We start from the raw sequence: 20,206 nt of genomic DNA, 5'->3' as shown, positions 1-20,206 counted from the left end.
CTTCATCACTGACGGCTTTTCGAGTGCAAGGTTAATATTGCATGTGGATATTTGTGCTGATGGGGTGGTTGTGTTTGTGATTGAGAGTCTGCTTGAAGCAGTGATTCAGAAAACTAACTGGCACAATCATCAATACAACCAAATTTTCCTAATAACAAAGGGTTGAATAGGATTAAAAAAATAAACAGAAAAAGTGCTTTTAACAAGCATGCAGTACTGAAATCAAAACAGAAAGCAGAAAAAAGGGTTAAAAGTTGCATAGAAGTTAATCTTCTCAGCAACTCTCATAACCCAAGAATGCTGTATACTTCAAGTACCACATATATAACACAATCTTATTTTTAATGCACAACTTTCAAAATAACTGATCACATAAGACTACAAAAAAAAAAAAAAAAAAAAAAAAAAAAAAAAAAAAATGATTATACAATTTCTACATAATGCTGCTGCATTGATCATCGTCCTCTTTTCAATGTAAGATTTATATTATTATCTATATGCTTCATGTACCAGTACTGAATAAGCACAGCAGATAACTAAGTGTCTGGCACGGTAATAAACTCTTAAACAACTGTAAAACAAAATGTATCACAAATAAATATATAAATAATCTTTCCCTGTCCCATTCTGAAACTAAAGATGCAAGTTTTCTTGAATTTATTCTCCAGAAAAATTCCCATGTTCAAAAATGTCAGATATTTGACTTAAAAAATAATAAACAAGGAATTGTATTAAAAAAAAAAAATAATAATAATAAATAAAAAAGTTTGTTTTGTGAGCAAGCGTACACCTTATTCAGGCAGCCACCAGAATGAAATATAAAGTGACAGGTCATTACACTGTCAAGGCTGAATAAGGGCTTCCTGGCATCCATAACATGTCATACTTACTGCTGAATCCATTACATGAAGGTGTGAAGCTTTTCCGTTACTATCTGGTTCACATAACTATAAAGTTCCTTAATGTGCTCACTCATTTCATTCCTCCCCTTCAGGCTTCCTCTAGATTAATTTTCATGATAACTATTCTCTCTGGCTTCCTCCATATTCCCTTTATTTACTCTTCCCCCTTCAACTTATTCCTACCACCCTTTTGGTCTTTGCCAACTATTTAGATTATGCCATCTTTCCATTTTCTTTCCCTCTCCATTCTCCTTCCAGCATGTAGTTTCTGTTATCTGTGTAAACTATTACCTTTTCTTCTCTACTTGCATTTATCATCTTACTTTCCTTCCGGCTTTCTGACCTTGCCATCCTTTTACACTACTTCCAGACATTCCGTACCTACTTTTCCCTTTAAACTTACTAATAACCACCACTCTACGAGCCAGAAATAAATCTTACCAGTAGCAGAATCGTGTGAGGGTGTGGAGTTCATAAGTCACCCCACTAACCCATCTATTACCAAACCCCTTAACTCCATCTCCAAACTGGTACTGCTACTATTAATACCCATGTTTTATTGATTTTCCCTGACGGTCTTTGCCATCCATTACGACTGTCAGATGTTCTCTAACCATTTTTCCTTCCTTTCAGATAACAAACACCGCATCACCAGGAAAGGCAGACAACAAACCTTGCCAGTGGGAGAATCATGCGATGGTGTGGAGTTGGTGGAGCTGCAGCGTCCCCAACGGGTTGGGTTGAAATTGGACAAGAAGGACTTGCTCCCGCCACCCCCACCCCCACCCCCACCACCGCTGCTACTGCTACTACTGCTGGTGGTGTTCCCTGCTACAAGTTTGGTTCGGCTGGCCATCCCACGCCAGCTGTCTCGACCCGCACCCAAGCCTGCATCTTGGGAGACAGGGATCGGTGAGGGGATGGACTGGGACCCTGCCATGGAATGAAAGCTGGTGAAGAAGTGAACTGGAAGACTGGGCTGGATTAAAAACTGATGAGGGGATATGCTAGTGGACAAGTTTAGGCTGAAAACTGGACAAAATTACCTGGTAGATCACGATGGATTTTCTGGTGAAGGGGTAACCTGGTACATTGAAATGAATACTGGTAAAAAAGAATGAACTGGAATCCAACCACAGAATGAGAACCGATGAAGGAATGAATTGGAAGAATGGGATACTGAAGACTGGTGTGGGGATGGAGTGATAAATTCAAATGGAGTGACGGTATTTCTTTGGTCCACTGAGCTTTTATTCTGGCATTTTCTATACATATTTTTCCATTCATTTGAGTCACATAATCTTTCATAACAAGGGGAAGTCAGTTAAGTCTTAACCCTCTCAGGAATGATGATGCAAATTGTGTCATATCAGTGTTAGGCTGAAGAGCAACCAATGATGCAATTTGTGTCATTTTGAACAAAAATATTCACCAAAAATGAAACTTTCACAGTAAGTGCATCAAACTTGGGTGGGTTACAGGGAAGGGTGTACATAATTCACATATATGATAGTTACAGGTTCAACAACAATATAAGAAGAGATAAACCAATCATACTTTTTTTTTTTTTTTTTTTAACCCCTTAACCGCGGGGTGTCACTTTCATGACGCTTGGGAGCAAGGGATCATACCACGGGGCGTCACTTTTGTGATTCTATGTTATTTTGAATTCGCCCGGGCTTTCAAGTGATAGCTTGTGTCATCTATCAGTACTACCAGTGTCCAGCTATACTCAGTTCTGCTAATGTCATCTGTACTCCCATCCACTGTTGACAATTTAGCCATTTTTCCCCTGTCCTTGGCTCCCCTCCTTACCTCCCCTACATTACCCTCTCCTCCCACCAGCCCAGCAGCGCTGCGCTATGCAAATCCTGGACGGATTTTTCCACTCATTTTATCCCTTGAAATGTGCCCTATGCCCTATTCTTATACAAAATAATATATAAAAGAAAGAGAAAAGGTAACTGATACTGCCAAACATCAGGAATGGGCTAATTATCACCTGGCAACACCCCATGTGCACTCGTTCGCTAATTTTCCCTGTTTATTTCCCCTTGAAATATGCCGTATGACCTATTCTCATAAAAATATATATAAGAAAGGAAGGGAGAAACCTAAGTGTTACTTACATTCACCTGGAACTACCTGATTTATTATGTATTGTCTAGATTTCCGGCCAATCATTTCATAACATATAAATTAGCAGCTGTCACCACGCTGACACTGTCAACCCTTCCCTGCCCCTAGGCCACATCATTCAGTTTACTGTCGTCTTTCAAGGTGAAACCATGTCGGATTCGCACGTCCAATTCTGCCGCTTCTTAGCCCCCTGCTAAGGGCCCTGTGACCTCTACCCCTAGTAAACCTCGTATGGGAAGGGGTAAAGGACAATGTGACTCTGCTGTGGAACGTGAACTGGCTAATTTATCAATGATAATGATGGACAGTGACTACGATCTTTCTGGTGACTCTAAAACAGTGCAAGTGGAAATGTAAATAATGTGTAAATAGCAAGTGAAAGCAATGAATGTAAATATAATTGAACAGTGGAAAATAGTTTTATAAGTTACTGCAAATGACAGTGCATAACACTGTGTAAATAAAATAGAAATGTAAATACTGTAAATAAAATAGGGAATGTAAACAGAAATGTAAATAATTAGTAATATAAGAATATGAGTATAAATACTTGGAGTAATGAAAGTGAAAGTGAAAGCTTCGCTCTAGCATGTATAAATACTTGCAGTAATGAAGGTGAAAGTGAAAGCTTCGCTCCCAACGCTAGTTTACTGAATGAGAAAGTGAATGCCCGGAGTGAAAATAAACTACTAGTACTGAAAGACACCTATGGACAAATATTGTATATATAAATAAGTGTAATAAAGTACAGTAGAACCTCTCTCATTCGGACTATATGGGGGGAAGGGTTGTCCGAATTAGCAGATTGTCCGGACCATCAGGATAATCTCCAGTTCATACCAAACTCTATCTACATATGGTATGTTTGTTAATTATTAACATATGTGGCATATGTCAACCCTACGTAACTGCAAAAGATGAAAGGATACCGGTACTAAAATAACAAAACTAATCATGTACGATAGTTTTGTATTGCATAATTTACAGGTAAGGCCATGACAAGAAACTAGCCTACATTTTAAATTGTAGTAAGTGACTAGGGCCCGTGTAGGCAAAAAAATATATTAATTAATTAACTGTAATATTTGGAATAAAAATAAAACTTATGTAGGCAAAAAATACATTGTCATCTTTGGCATATTGACAACACCCATATGGGCAAGAAGCTAATGTGTGATGTACAAGTAAAGCACATTTAAGTACAAAAAATAACCTACAGGAATCACTAAACACTGCAGAATATTCTGACCCATTTTTTTGTAAGCAAACTCCTCCTTTTAACACCTTTATTCATTACAGAACCTACACTTGCATTAAAGGGCATGGTAAGGAGGATTAACTTTTGAAACACAGTGTAAAAATATAAATGGTTGGTGAACTAGTTGATGGAATGAATGCTAGCGTATGTTTAAACAGGCACCCATGTTGCGACCTAGTGTGATCCGAGACTAAACGAATGACGATCGCTTTCCGCGCCGATACTGAAAATGACTTTGGAATTACTTTCAACATATTTTTGGAGCTTATTATTTTTAAATTTTGTCTGGATTAACAGAAATCCGGATTAAAGGGGTCCGGACTAAAGAGGTTCTACTGTACTAGGAATATAAAGTGTTAGTGTGTTTATGAATAACAAATGACAGCTCTGCCTCAGAAAACCAGCGGGGAACGAACGCGGGTGGAAAGCTCGTACGCGCTCATAATTTACATTGCTTTCAGTTTTTATTTATTCATTTTTTTTTAATATGGATTCCAAACTACTTGAAATTCATAAATAGTGTTTGTAGTTATAATATCAGGCTGTGGTAACCATATTACGGGGTATCGAGAAGTGTAAAGTGGAGACTTCGTTACCCAACTTCAGAAGTCTCCACAAGTCCTACGGTAGTCGACGAAGGCTCAACAAATATCCCAGGAGAAAGCTGAAGGTATGTGCCATATGCTTATGTAATTATAATATTCTAGGACTAATAACTGATTTTTGGCAAATATTTTTAAAAAGTCAGTCGGAGAGCGAGCACGGCACACTCCCGACATCCCCGGGGTTAAGGGGTTAAAGCTTTTGGCAATTTACTCAAAAATTATTGGTCGTAATGAAATTCCAAAAACATCATGAGAAAGCTTGTGAAATTCTGCATCTAGACATATGCTTTTGCTCTTGCACGGTTCATGCAAAATTTTGCGCTAGGATGTTGGGAAGTCATTTGAAGCTATTTTTACTCTTGAACAAGTTTCTTCTCACCGCATTTCTGCACTTTTACTCATCAGCTATGTGAGTTTTTATTAGCTTCTCTTATAGCATAAACACCAACGAAGATAATTATATACAATTTACTATCTATCTATCTCTATCTATTGCCAGACGCCTCAATCCCGTTTGGGGTAGCCACAAACAAATCGCCTCCAAGTCGCCCTGTCCCCCGCCATTTCACTGCCCTGCTCCCAACGTACACCCCCCTCTCTCATATACCTCTCCACCCCATCCCTCCATCTCATCCTCGGCCTCCCCCTCCCTCTTCCCCCCTCCACCTCACTCACATACATTCTCTTCGTCAGTCTTTCACCCTCCATCCTCTCCACATGGCCAAACCACCTCAGTGTGTTTCTCATAACGCTTCCTATCACATCCACATCCACACCACAACGCTCCTTTATATCTTCATTCGTCAGCCTGTCTCTCCACGTGACCCCACAGGCTCCTCTTAAATAACTCATTTCCACTGCTCTCGCTCTTGACTTGTGTCCTTCCAGCAACGTCCAAGCTTCACTTCCGTACGTTAGAGTTGGTATCACAATACTGTCATGTAGTAACTTTTTCACTTCCATGCTCACTTCCCTGTTTCTTATCACTGCTTTCAAAGAACCAGCAACCTTTCTTCCCTGCTGTACCCTTTCAAGCACTTCACCCTCCAAACCTCCATCCTTACTCATCACACTACCCAAGTACTTAGACGTACTCACATTTTACACCAATATAATCAATTTCCAGGAGCAAATTTGGCCGTGGAAAAGTTTTTCTTTGTGCGTGCATGGAAGCAGCCGTGGCTGGGTTCTCTGCTCTGCTTGTCCCGCAGACTTACTGAAAACTCACAGTTCCTGAGAGGGTTAAGCTGACTTGCTAGAAAAACTGACAATAGGAAATTCCTGTTTATCCTTCTGAGGTGTCATGGACTGAAGTAAGACAACAATAATCTATAATTTTAATGGATAAGAAACCAGTCTAAACATACACAGAAGTATAGGGGAGTGGAGGGGGGGAGGAACTGAACTCAACTATAAGACAAAGCAGTCACTCACTGGCACCTTCTAACCAACAGACTACCTGGCATCTGACCACAAGAAGGCACATAACCATAATTCATAAACAAGACTTTGGTTGTCAATTAAGAGCTATTTGGCAAACTTCAAAAACCTAACAAAAGCTAGGTGCAAAGTTTGTAAACCTTTATCAAGAACACTAAAACGGGCAACTCACTCTTCATGAAAAACTCGCTAAATGGTGATGATGACGCTGATGATTCTTCCTGGCGGCTTCTACGCCACGCCCCTGTGGTCATACGTGCCGTGCGCTTGCGTTTGAGGACATCATAGAGCCGCAACTGGGAGGGACTCTGCAGCTTCTCATCATCCTGGCTGGGTGGGGTCGGCAGTGAAGGTGGGGTGGCATCCGGGATGTTGCCATTGAATGAGGATCGGTCGGGAAGGAGGGGACTGGCTGGGCCAGGAGTGCCACCCCGCCCTGACCCCAAGGACAGTTCGGGGCTGCTCCACTTGGCTGCTGGGGTCCCCAGGGTGGCATCGGGGTCACACAGCCGCTTGATCTGGTGCATTACGCCCTCACGACGGAAGTAGATGGCAAAGATCTCGGGCAGCTTCAGCATGAGAATCTCTGCCATCTGAATTGCACCCACGATGATCTTTAGGTCATGCGAAGACAGCATGGTGGCCAGGTGTGATGATACACTCTGAAAGGTCAAACATTTTTCATTACCATCCTAACACTTTAACCCCAATGCGCCGGTTGACGTGTTGTCACAATTTTGAGCATGGAGCAACGTCATAGCCGCAAGCGTGTTCCCTCCACCCTTTGAACTTTAACTCATCATTGCTCATCGATGGGACCACCTGGAGACGTGGGGATACTTTCATTTGAAAGAATAAGAGTTGGTGAGTCTTAAGTATCTTTATTTTTTTTTTCTAGCTGTTATAATTTGGCAGATATTATGGTTTGACGGAAAGGGTATTTTTCCAAAATCACGGAAATCCCCACAGGGAGAAGCATGTGACATCAGAAAACCCCCGGCATGTAGGGGTTAAAGATCAAAAACAAATATCATCATTCCAACACAATCTATAATGTATGTATGGGGTGCCATGATTAGCTACATCACCCAAATCACAGTTATATACCAAATACAGGTAATACAGTAATCCCGCATTTTTTGCGGATTTTTTGTCTACGGTTTTGCCCTCTCGCGGATTTTCTTAGCATTAATAAGTTCAACTAAAATATCCTTGAATATACAGAAAACAAAAAATTTGAAATTCCCGCAGCTTCCAATTGTAGCGCGGTAAACTCACGCCACCCTCTGTCCCTTTCCCGCGGCCCCTCTGCCAGTGTTACCATATCTAGCATAATTTTATTCTTTTAGCATAATTTTGATCAAATTTTCGAGTCTGGAATATTTTTTAGCATATTAGAAGTTTTAGAATCATTCTAGCATAATATAGAATGGAATGGAATATTTTTGGAATAATTTTATAAAAGCTACAAATCAGAGAGAGAGAGAGAGAGAGAGAGGGAGAGACGAATAAGGTAAGATGATGTTTGAATAGTTGGTTACTTTCAGTTTGGGCTTGGTTGGGTTGGATTAGGTTAGGTTTTAGGTTAGGTTCGGTTTGGTTCGGTTAGGTTAGGTTAGGATAAGTTTGAGCTTTGTACTTTACCCATGAAACCTAGGTTTTTCCGATGGATTTTGGTATGATTCATTTGATTTTCAGCTTCATTTCAGTCGGAAATGACCATTTTCTGTGTTTCCCCCCCTCCCTATAACCCCCGATTCCCCAAAGATCCCCCATTATTGCAGGGGGATGGGGGGGGTCATATCTCAAAATCTGGTTATTTCCGACGGAAATGATGCTCAAAATCGAATGAATCACATCAAAATCCATCAGAAAAATGTAAGTTTCGTGGGAAAATGCAGTATGGGCAGAAAACCGATATTTACCCTCTTACTGTATGTAGGTTCATTTTAATATTTTCATAGTAAACAATACATAATTAATATGTTGCACGAATATGTATAGAATTTTATCATTTAGCTTCAAGTTAGCATAATTCATTTTTTACTTGGAACAAATTTGCTCAATCTAGCATAATTTTTTCACTGCCCTAGCATAATTTCGTTGTTTGGGTATGGCAACACTGCTCCCTGCCCCACATTCCTCTCAGTCCAGGCCTGACTGCCTCACGAGACTGGTGTACTTGCAACCGCACTATGATATGAGCCTCTTGCCTCCCACTTGCTTTCCACATGGCCCCAGGACGTAAGCCAGCCTCACCAAAGGCTAATAATACAATTAGTAAGAACTCCAAAGTGACAAAACGATCAAGAAAAGTTATGACAGCAGAGAAAATTGTGTTACTGTACAAGCTAAGAAACGACCGTGGGAGTGTTTGCTATCACCAGTTAATGCATCTTTTTATTTTGTACTGTTTTGTGAATAAATGTGTAGATAATTGTGTATTACAGTACGGTGTTTACGTTTTTCCTTCATAATGGAGTATGTGCTTTCAATCTTGTAAGAAGGTATTTCGGGATGAGTATGGAGGTTTCGGGACAATTCGCAGTCACAACAAACACAAAACAATTCGCCTTCATTAATGAAGATAGCTATGGGTGACGCTAGAATATAATTCAAAGGCGACTACAGCGAGGAAGAAACATTGACTAAAGGAGCAACTAATTAATAATATCCAGAACCTACGCTACTGAACACAGTCTTTGCTGGATCCCCCTGAAATATAGTTATTAAAGTATTGATTAATTAATAATAAGTATATTGATAAAAGTATTGATTAGTATATTTATAGAATGGCGGGGAATCGTCCAGGGTGCGAATTGTTCTGAAGGGGAATCGTCCATGTTTTGACGGGGAATTGTCTGACGGCGAATTGTCTCGCAATCAGTATGGACATGGATGATGGGCAGCATGGTGGACACAAGTGTAAGATTCAATTGTTAATAGAGTATTCGCGGAATTGAATTTTCGCGGGGGTTACAAGAACGTAACTACCGCGAAATATGCGGGATTACTGTATCAATGCAAATTCAAATCTATACTTTAATGACAATGATATATTGTTACTGAATCATTACCTCAAAATTGTGCATTACCTAAAGAGGAATTGTGTAATCTAATATCTAAGAGAAACATATGGTCACAATGCAGTACAGCAATTAAAAAAGACGGTGCATTTTAGTGAGGAAGAGGTGACAATGTAAAAAGTTTATGACTGCTACAGGTGAGAAAGACAACTAAATTTTGAGAAAAATGAGTGAAATCAGGTTATATTTGTGATGGCTGAAAGGAATGAGTAAAGTAACTGAAGGAGTGTGTGGGAACAACAGATGTAGGATATATCATAGTGGAGATTAATCTGTCAGTTATCTACTAGATGGGATGTGATGGACAAACAAGTACATAAAAAATACAGATAGATATAGACATGCTGTTTTTTTAAAATGCATAAACATGACAGCTATGAGAAAAATGACAACAGACAGATGATAAAGACAGACACGTACCTTTACCTTACCCTGAAAGACTTAGCACACACAGGTATATATTTAAAAACTAGATGTAAATAGGATACATAAGACAGGAAAATAAAATAAATAAATGACAATAACTGAAGATAAATATTTCGTTGAATTTAAGAATCTGCTGTAGAATATCATAGCTATTGATAAACAAAAAAGATAGAGCAGATGAGAAAGCTGAGGACACCTACCCTTACCTGACTTCAGGACTTGCTGTGGGTCTTTTGGCTACAGACAGAGATAGGCAGACAGATGGATAGGTAAGAGGGACAAAAGGAAGCCTACATGCAGTGGCACGGTGTACCCCAGGTGGAATAGCTGCAGTGTGCACCTGGGACCTAAACCTTCCCACATTTCCCTGCAACCAACATGGGAAGGACCATGGCCGGGCCCTGGATCCACACATGGTGCATATACTGTACTTTACTAAATTTGTAGGACAGCCCCACAGAGGCAGTTACTTACCTGTGGTTGACAGGTCTGCTAGGGCAAATCGACTGGGGTTAAGCAACAACACTGACAGACATATACAGAGACAGACAGAATAGATAGTTAAAGACACATACCCTTACCTGACTCTTAAGGACTTGCTGTAGAAGGTCAGGACTGGAGAAATGCACCATCCTGAGCAGTGCCCTGAGGCACTTGTACCGCACTGCTGGGCCGGCCGAGCTGCTGTACACCTCATACAGCAGACTGAACAGCGACCGGATCAGCGTCGACGCCAGCTCAGAGTCCTCTCGTAGGCACTTGGCTCGTGCATCTGTGGCCTGGGGGCAAGAAGGGAAAGCACTAGAATATACAGTACACTACATCATCATCATCACAATTATCCTAAGTTTCTCAAGCACAGTTGGCTGGCTTGTTCACCTGTGGCCTGAGTGCAATGAGTAAATACAGTGATATCCAGTGCTATCTGTGAGGGCTGCCTTCATGAGGTGGTACAAATATAACTGATCAGCTCTACTGCCCAGTTATATAGATGTCCCTGAACCTAACTCCCTGTTCCCCTGAAAGGAGGATGGTGGACTGCAGGAGGAAAGCAGCTTCAGTTTGCAGTCTGCCAGGTTCATGTTCTAATGAGCCTGGGTTGCGAGTTACTGTAATACACCACCACCAGCATACTCACTTCCTCATGCAGGCACCTGGTTCATGCATCTGTAGCCAAGTGCAAACAATAAGTAATACACACTACACCAGGATCATCATCATCAGTATCTTAATTTCCCTACAAAGGCAAATACCTTGTGCATCTATGTTAAAAGAGAGAGAGACACTACATAGAACTACCCCTATATTCCTATTTGCTGCTAATTCCTAAGCTGATCTGACAGTTCACAAAATTTATAACACCAGATGTATGGTTGTGATAGTCTGGGACACAACCCTGGCATGCAACAAGGACCACCATATTTATGTTCACAACTGCACCCAAGTGACTGCTACAGCCTGTTTCTTCTTACCTAATGAAGATCCCTGACCTATTATCAGCCCAGTTAATGGGCATGTCTACAGACCAGAGAGTTATCTGAACTGTAACCATGCAGACTCTAGCTCAAATAATTTCATGGAACCATGACTCAGTATTAAAGTTGTGGGAGTGGCCTAGTTCCATCAGATGAAAACAATGCCACTATAGAAATATCATTATGAAGTGCAAATCTGTTTATGCCCACAACTGTACCCGATGCTGGAGAAGGACACCTTTACAAGATGGCACCAATTTAACCATGCAGCTCATTTGCCTTTTACACAAAATGTCCCCCAACTCTCTCCCTATCCCAAAAACAATGATGGTGGACTGTCTGGAAAGGGCAATTTTGGCCCTGCAGTCCACTGGGTTAATATTTCAGGTGGGCCTGGGGAAAGAACAACAACTACAACTACTACTCCTACTGTACCTGAGTAGCTGCTAGTACACCACCCGCCAGGCCAGCTGGCACGATGCGACGCTGGACGGACCGCATGGTGCCGGAGTTGTCGTTGATCTGCTGCATCGAGTGGAAGTCTATCGTGTATGCTCGGCCCTGGATGCACAGGCTGATCTCATCTTCTCCAGACTGGTGTGAATGCTGAATGACGAGAAGAAAATATGGTGATGGTAATGGTAATGGTGATGATGATGGCAACGGTGATAATAATGTTTGAAATGATGATGATATAAAGATGGTACAAGCAATGAAGATCTCTATCCATATTTTGACCATACCTACAGCTAACACTGCACACTCCCAATTATCTCCACTCACCTACTAGCTGTTGGTAATACACTAGCTTTTGTACTCCTGCATCTATATTATATTTGCTCTCATCATCCACAGGGCCCTTAACTCCTCAATGGCCATGGGTTCAAAAACTTGCGGGGTCCCCTGGCGGGCCCTGGGACCACTTTTTCAAAGCTGTAAAATCGATCTCTTTATCTTACAGATTTGAAGAGAATCATCTGGCACACCTGGTTTTGTATTTTTTAGCTTCCTGACCCATCCTGTGATGCATTATGATGCATGGAAGAAGAAGAGTTGGTGAGTCTTAATGTGTAATGTGTAAACATATGGTTGAAAACATCCAAGAAAAAGTGACCACCTGAGTGCTTGGGATGGTAGAGTAGGGTCAGGTACACGTACCAGCAACCTTCATTCCCTTCTCATATTTATTATCAGTTTTCTATAACTCGCGCTGATTCAACGCAACTGGCATGTTTATGGTAAAGCGTCGCTTGACACCGGCGGCCATTGAGGAGTTAACATATTACAGTACTAAGTCACGGAAATATCTTTGCGTACTGCCACATTACTCAAGTTTGGTGATAAAAGCTTCGGTTGTAAACCACGAAAAACAAAACTCTCTCTTTCCTGAGCACATACAATCCCTACAAGTTACAGCAAACATGATCAGCACTTCACTATCACAACAGATAATCCTAAAACAACCCTGATAAAAGATAAAAGATCTCTGGCAGCACACATTTCACGTGGGTACTTTCTGCACTTTAAAAGGCTCACATCCAAAAAGGCTCGGGTGGCAAATACTATCACTGGTGTACTTCATTTAAATTTGTTTCACTCTCATCTTAAATGTCAGGACCAACTTGCCCAGCCCTGGGCTCCTATGTTCCTCTTCGGGCAACATAGGATTGGATGATGGATGGATGGATGGATGGATGTATTGTTTTGCTGACTATGAAATAAGGACAAACTGATGATGTAGAGCATGGTTCTAGGTGTGTTGGCTGACATCAATGCTGTACTACTGACGATGTGCAAAGTTCTAAGCATTAAGTTTACTTCAGTGATGAACTAAGGTTGTGCATTGTTCTAGGCACATTAGCTTACTTCAATGATACGTGAGTCACTGGGGGCGTAGTTCTGCCAGGCAGCGCGGTCGTCCTGCCATTGCCACGTGACAGTATCATGAGCACACCCAGCTGGCCGCTGGAGTGCTCCATCAATGGCAAAGATGCCGTCTGAAGGCAGGGTCGGCATCAATTCGCCCACCAGGCAGGTTATCTCATAAAGTTCTTGAGGACTTCGTGACACAAGCTCAACCTGAACACGAACAATAGCATTATTAGTTTCATGCCTCTTCACCCCTGATGGGGTATTCAAGGACTGTATGTGTATGAGAAATATATACATTACTCTTACCTTCACACAGTTTTTTAATATCCTCTATCTTTTTCAATGGCTGAAAAAACTCTCAACACATCACTTATACAGAAATCATACAGATACACCCTTATTTAGTCAAAAACTTATTAACTATCAAGTTTTGGCTAAAATGACATATCAGTACACAGAGGAATCTTACACGCTATACACTTGTACGATATAAAACCCTCAACAACATAAATGCTCTTTAAACCTGTTCTGAAAGCTTACAATTTGTGCCTAACAGTATTGAAGCAATACTGGCAATAAAAGCTATCACAATAACCCTTCCTATTCAGACTAATGGCAAAGATCTCCAAATGGCTAACCTGTTCGCCAGGAGGCTCAGTGGAGTTGGTGAGGAGGTAGCAGAGTGTGTGGGCAATGTTCTTGTTGAGGAGCTGCACAGCCAACTCAGGGCAGTTGCTACATGTCAGCGACAACATCCGCACCACCATGATAAATGTGCCTGAGCTCAACACAGGCGGTGACATTACAAGCTACAAGAAGAACGCTACAATTACAAACATAATGGGAACATGGGATGGAAGGGATGAGGGAGGATGACAAAGTGGTCAAAAAGGATGATGATGGTGGAATTTATATCAAATAAAATTCTGCCTGGCTTTATCTACATCCAACAATCCCCAACCAAGCCCAATAACCGAAATTTTTTTGAGATGGCTAAGATCCAGAAGCAAAAATACTAAAAATGCACAGGAAAATTAAGATGTGACGTACCAGCTGCTGTATGTTTGAGAGCAACCCATGGCCAGCAATCTCTTGTAGCCGGTTGGGGTCGTTCTGGAAGCAGTCCACTAGCCGGCTGTAGGCCAGACAAACGCTCTCAACACATTTCTTGTCACCCTGTCGATACAAAAAGGGTTAGTCTGCATTACACTATGAACTTACACCTGCCAATATTTTTATTTATCTATTTATTCTTTAATTAGAGCTCTGTCTTACACCTGCTGATACAAAGTGAGTTGGAGTTTAGAATTAAAGTTCTTTACTTGCTTTTTTCTTATTGCAGTTCTTTACTTGTCTGCAGTTCTTTACTTGTCTTACAGTTGATTTTTTTTTTTTTTTTTTTTTAAGTTTTTTGTTATCATACACCTGCCAATACAAACTGAGTTTGGGGATTACAGCTCTTGTTTTGCTCTATACTTTTTATTTAGAACCTGCCAATAAAGTTCAGTGCTACTGCTCTTTACTTTCTCTCTCTTCCATCTGCACCCTGAACAAATCATACATATAAATACATAAACAATACTGACAATCTAAAACAGTTACACACACACACACCACTGAGAATCTAATATGGTAACAGGCCACGTACATACACAAAATGAATGCGTACCTGAGAGGTCAGGCGGGATGAGAGTAGCTGGAGGGAGTCTGCAATGAAATGGAACTCGTCGGCAGTGAGGTTCTGGCAGCAGTTGGCGGTGATGCTGAGAGCCGCGCGCTGGGCATTAGTTGAGAAGAAATCTATGTACATCAGGCATGCTGATACTCCATGCTGTAGGAGAAAGAAGGGAAAATTGCAATGGCTGCTGACAGTAAAAAAAAAAGTGTGTGAGAAAGTGAGGTATGGAGAGTGATGAGGCTGGGAAACTGACTGTATATTACCATCAAACTGGTTAGAATAATTTTGTATGGAGCAGTGGTTGACATGGGTTTGCCACCCCTGTTCTTTCCTGGTAAACTGATAGCCACTGGACTGGCTAGCAGAAAGGTGTAAGAGGTTTGTAAGGAAGGATAATATTGCCTGTGATGTTGCATCAGGATTCTGGAATTTCTGGGGGACTGAATGATGAGGAAGGTTCATTCAATTGGGCAGGCTTTTCCTAGACCTCCTTCTACCAGATTATTTTCTTGCTCTCTGGATCCTAACGCGCCCCATTATAATGTGGCAAATGGTCTCGGGATGATAATGAGAATTTACTGTGCTACCACATTCACTGGACCAGTACCTCCAAATCTAGGAACCCACACATGGAAACTAGTGTCATCTAAAGTACAGTAAGTCCTCAATAAAATATCCCTTTCCTTAATTTTTTATAATTTAGGTCATAGTATTTTTTATAATTTAGGTCATAGTAAATTACAGAATGAGTTGTTTACACGACTTCCAGTACTACCTATAAAAATGATTTACCAGTTTCTTCTCATGGAGTGGGATGCCTTCATGTGGTGGCACTGATAATCAGATCACTCAACTGCCTGGTACTACAAATGTCCTCCAAAAGGAGGAGAGTGAACTGAAGATGAACTAAAGCCTACCATCCATTGGGAACATATTCATGATGAATCTGGGCTACCAAGTCTACAACTACTAAAACTACTCTGATTGGATTCTCCGAATTTACAATACCAGTTGTAGTTACGAAAAAAAGTTGTGATATCCTGCGGCACACCGCTGACAAAGATGGCCTGTACCTATCCAGCAGGTTGTTTGTTGCTCTCAAAGTCACCTTTGTACTTACTGCCTGGAGGATGGCTTTGGAGTGCTTGCGTGAGAGCATATCAAGGGCCGTGAGGGACTGCTCAGCCACATCCATACACTGAATCACCTGTAGCTTCTCCAGGAACACTGGTACTGCATCCACCACCACTGCTGATGACCTTGGTAACGCCTCCATCATGTATGTCAGTGCACGACAAGCATGGTTCATCTGCACATGCGGAAAGAAAGGGCATGAATATGGAAGAACCATCAACCACATACCTAGTGAAACATTCAGATATCATTCATGTCCCCAGCAACCTGGCTCAATCTCAGATTTCACTATGTGCACATGTTTTTGCTATTTTCTTTCAAAAAATACTTCATATACAACTGTCTGACAATCAATCTATTGATTACCAAGTTTATTAGGGCTGCCAAACCCTTTGCCATATGCTCTTCTGTACATAATTAATAAATTCATCCAACCAACTTGATGCCATGTCAGTTCTCTAGCCTTATCAACCTTACCTCAATTTCTCACTCAATCACCACACCCATTATCTACTACTTGGCCTACCACCACATTTACCTTCAAATTCACCTCATATACCCTCTGCATCACCCGATCTATATCCACTCTCTCCTTCTGACGATACGATCTAAGCATTCTTTCACTCTATTATCAACAGAGATAATTAGGTCAAATCCTTTAAATTTTGTGATAATTCTTATCCTATGGATGCTAGGAACTCTACATACATACCTCTACCTATAAACAGTATAGCTAGATGCTATAATCCTGCAAGGGGGGGGCAACAAACAAATCACCATCATGTCACACTGTTCTTCACAATCAAGCTGCCTTACCTCCAATTCACACAAACTTCCATCATAAATCTCTCCACCTAAACCTCAGTCTTCCCCTCAATCATATACCTCTCCACCTCATCCTAAGTCTCCTTCTCATTCATATACCTCTCCACTTCATCCTCAGCCTCCCTCTCATTCGACCTTTCCACTCAACTCTCAACTTCATCCTCAGAATCCTCCTCATCCATATACCTCTCCACTTCATCCTCAGTCTCCACCTCATTCTAACTCTCCACTCAACTCTCCACCTCATACCCAGTCTCCCCCTTATTCATATACCTCTCTACCTCATCTTCAGTCTCCCTCTCCAGCTCCCCCTCCACTTCACACACACACACACTCTCCTACTCAATCTGTCATGCTCCACATGCCCAAATTATATTACATACATAACTTAACAGTCCATACCATATCAAAGTTGTGCTCCATATTGAGGAGGTTGATAAGCGCTGGGGTGACCTGTTTGATAGGGAAGCCAGCCAGCGTGTCCTCATTGCCCATCACCAGCAGCTGACACATTTCAATCACTGCCTGCAGTTGTTCACTCTCCTCCCCATTCGCCTGCAGCCCCACCAGAAGCTGCTGCGCCTTCGAGCCTATGCAAAAAATACACACATGCTTACAGCGCACCATTACTGGCACCATCAACCTAACAATTAACCACATCTGAAGTATAGTACTGTATTTTAAAAAGGCTGGTAGGAAAGAGGACATGGAAGTTCCTAAAAATAAAGAAAACTAAAACATACTGATACCAAACCAGGAAAGGGAATAACCTTCGTAACAGAAAAATAAAACCGGAAAAAGATAACTACAAAAAGGAAAATACTAATCCTTCAACACAAAAATACAAATCCACTTAGGAAAAAAAAAACTTCCCACACTAATGGTACCAACAGCAGTTGACATAATTCACTGATACAAAACTATCAGTACTTAAGCATTCTCTCTCTCTCTCTCTCTCTAGCAGGTGTGGGATATACTGTCAAAAGATTTTCAAAACAATACTGTAAGTACTTGTAATACTCTATTATAAATACTTGTAAGTGTGCTGCACCACACTTACATGTGTAAACACAAGAAGGGTTAAAAACTCTTTCTAGCTTTCTGCTGCCAAGGAGTCCATTACACTGACTCAATTACACATTTACACCAAATGATTATATTCACCTAAGGATATCCAGGGAGTCACAGGGTTAATAAATGATGATGTAACTGTCACTGGGGAGTGCCTTTACCATAACTTATGACCTACTGTGGTAATTACAGCTGTAACTATGAACTGCATAGTTATCCTACATAAAACACAATGAATATTATTTATCAATATGTACCATATTGTCCTTGCTGTACGACCACCAGTAATGAGAGACATACAAGACATCCTCCATGAAAGTAATGAGGAAAAAAAAAAATAAATAAATAAAAAAAATTAAGTGAGATCCTGGATTAGCAAGTTGAGACTTTGGCCTATCTACTCTCTCTCTCTCTCACACACACACACACACACACACACACACACACACACACACACACACACACATGGATGGCGATGGAGTCAGCAGGCATCTAATATCTATAAATTTTGGATAAACACAGATTTTGGACTCTCTCTGTCTCTCTCTCTTTGTAGATGACAAGGGTGTATGTAAACCATGAATCATGTGTGGAACTTGTGATGCATGAAAGGTATTTCAACACCCTTCAATCTTGTGGTGTATTTCTTTACAATTATACTTGCTACTTTCAGCAAGCTTTGTTCAGCTTAGCAATACTCTCTCATACAGGCGTAAAGGTTACATCTACGTCAACCAGTCTGAAAAGTCAGTCCCAAGGTAAATAAAGCCATATGACAGTGGCAAGAATGAAACGAAAATGATGACCTGATGGAGATGGTAAAGTTCCTTTGTTCTTTGCCAAATGTACACTGCATTAAACCACACAGTTACATACACTGTACCTATCACAAACAGGGCTCTTGTTTGGCAAGCCACAGCTCGCAAATGTGAGTATTTTTTCCCTTTGGTGAACAAACTTTACATGCAAGTCGCCTTTTGGCGATGAGAAAATACATCCAGTTCAAAACACAGTAAACTAAAAAATAAGTAAATCTCACTTAAATGAACAAAAAACCACGATCTATCTATCTATCTATCTATAGCCCGACGCCCTAATCCCGCAAAGGGTGGCCGCAGACAAAACGCCTCCAAGTCACTCTGTCACCCACCATTTGACTCCCCTCCCCCCAACTCACCCCCCCCTCCCTCATATACCTCTCAACTCCATCCCTCCACCTCATCCTGTGATCAATTATTAAGTCTTTCCTTGTCACCATTGTGAATGTTTAAAACCTTATTATATGATTCTAATCATCACAATGAGTAAATAAATATATTTATTGCTCATGAAATATTTTGGCTCATAGTCAGTTTGGCTCCTAAACGTTTATTTGGCTCGTAAATCTGAAACCTTGGGAGCCAAATGGCTCGCAACCATCAGCAGTTAGCAAGAGCCCTGACAAAGTTTAAAATGACTAATCTGTTCACTTTAACTTAGCATAAAACTGCTCCCTCTCTCAACCTTGAAAGCCAAACTATTACAAGAGATTAACACTAGAGCAATGGTGTCAAAATGGTGGCCCACAGGCCACATGTGGCCCTCAAAGAGGAAAACAGTGACCTGTGACGACTTATGAACAAATGAGAAATAACAAACACAAAAACTGTCATACTATCAAATGAACAAGTATTACAGCACTGTTAGGAAATGTTTATTGATAATTTGCTTGATAAAAATACCACTGAGTAATTCAACAACTTGAAGCAAAAGCCAATGCCACTGGAAGAGTTAGAAGGCATAACAAACTTCTCTGAATGTTTGAATAGGCAGCAGCTTTGCCATATATTATAGTTTAGGTAGACTTGACCCTCAGACAATCAATAGAACTGAAGTACAGCCATTTGGAAGGACTGAGTTTGGTACCACTGTCCTAGAGTATGAGGCTAGTCAGGAAGAAGTGCTAGGGAAAGATGCAGGGCAGTAATATCACCTTATTCAGTCACTGAGGTATGTGAAATAGTCTGCCAAAGGACAAAAATCTCTGCCCAGTTAGGGGGAATGAACTATTGAAGAAACTGCAGGAGGAGGCTTGCCAGCACCTTTACCCATTTAAGTTTTAACTCTTGAAGCCTAGGAATGTACTGTATTTTCTTCTTGCCAACTCATGACAATTTTATTCTGCTCTGGACAGATTGTTCAGAATGGATGGGGTGCTGGAGAAGGGTGCCTTCATGTGCAGGCACCTGAACTCCCTTTCCATCCCTTAAATGGTGGTGATGGACTGCAAACTTAAGATACCCCTCCTGCAGTTCA

At 41.0% G+C, this 20,206-nt stretch overlaps 1 protein-coding gene across 1 annotated transcript in view; it reads right to left on the bottom strand.

The window, feature by feature from the left end:
- ctrip (E3 ubiquitin-protein ligase ctrip) overlaps nt 1–20,206 on the bottom strand; it is a 171,111-nt gene that overhangs the window by 38,429 nt on the left and 112,476 nt on the right. The window contains exons 10-19 of the mRNA XM_080273171.1: nt 17,243–17,430; nt 16,002–16,190; nt 14,873–15,034; nt 14,254–14,379; nt 13,842–14,012; nt 13,198–13,410; nt 11,767–11,937; nt 10,438–10,635; nt 6,517–7,006; nt 1,576–1,796 (exon numbers count right to left, since the gene is read on the bottom strand). Of these exons, the coding sequence (XP_080129297.1) occupies nt 1,576–1,796; nt 6,517–7,006; nt 10,438–10,635; nt 11,767–11,937; nt 13,198–13,410; nt 13,842–14,012; nt 14,254–14,379; nt 14,873–15,034; nt 16,002–16,190; nt 17,243–17,430 (2,129 nt within the window). The remainder of the gene's footprint in view (nt 1–1,575; nt 1,797–6,516; nt 7,007–10,437; nt 10,636–11,766; nt 11,938–13,197; nt 13,411–13,841; nt 14,013–14,253; nt 14,380–14,872; nt 15,035–16,001; nt 16,191–17,242; nt 17,431–20,206) is intronic.

Source organism: Coenobita brevimanus, chromosome 53 (genome assembly GCF_032717465.1).
Source record: "Coenobita brevimanus isolate Jiangsu-jjx chromosome 53, ASM3271746v2, whole genome shotgun sequence".
Taxonomy (NCBI): domain Eukaryota; kingdom Metazoa; phylum Arthropoda; class Malacostraca; order Decapoda; family Coenobitidae; genus Coenobita; species Coenobita brevimanus.
Note: the sequence above shows the minus strand (reverse complement) of the source record. Positions and strands in the feature narration are given on the sequence as shown.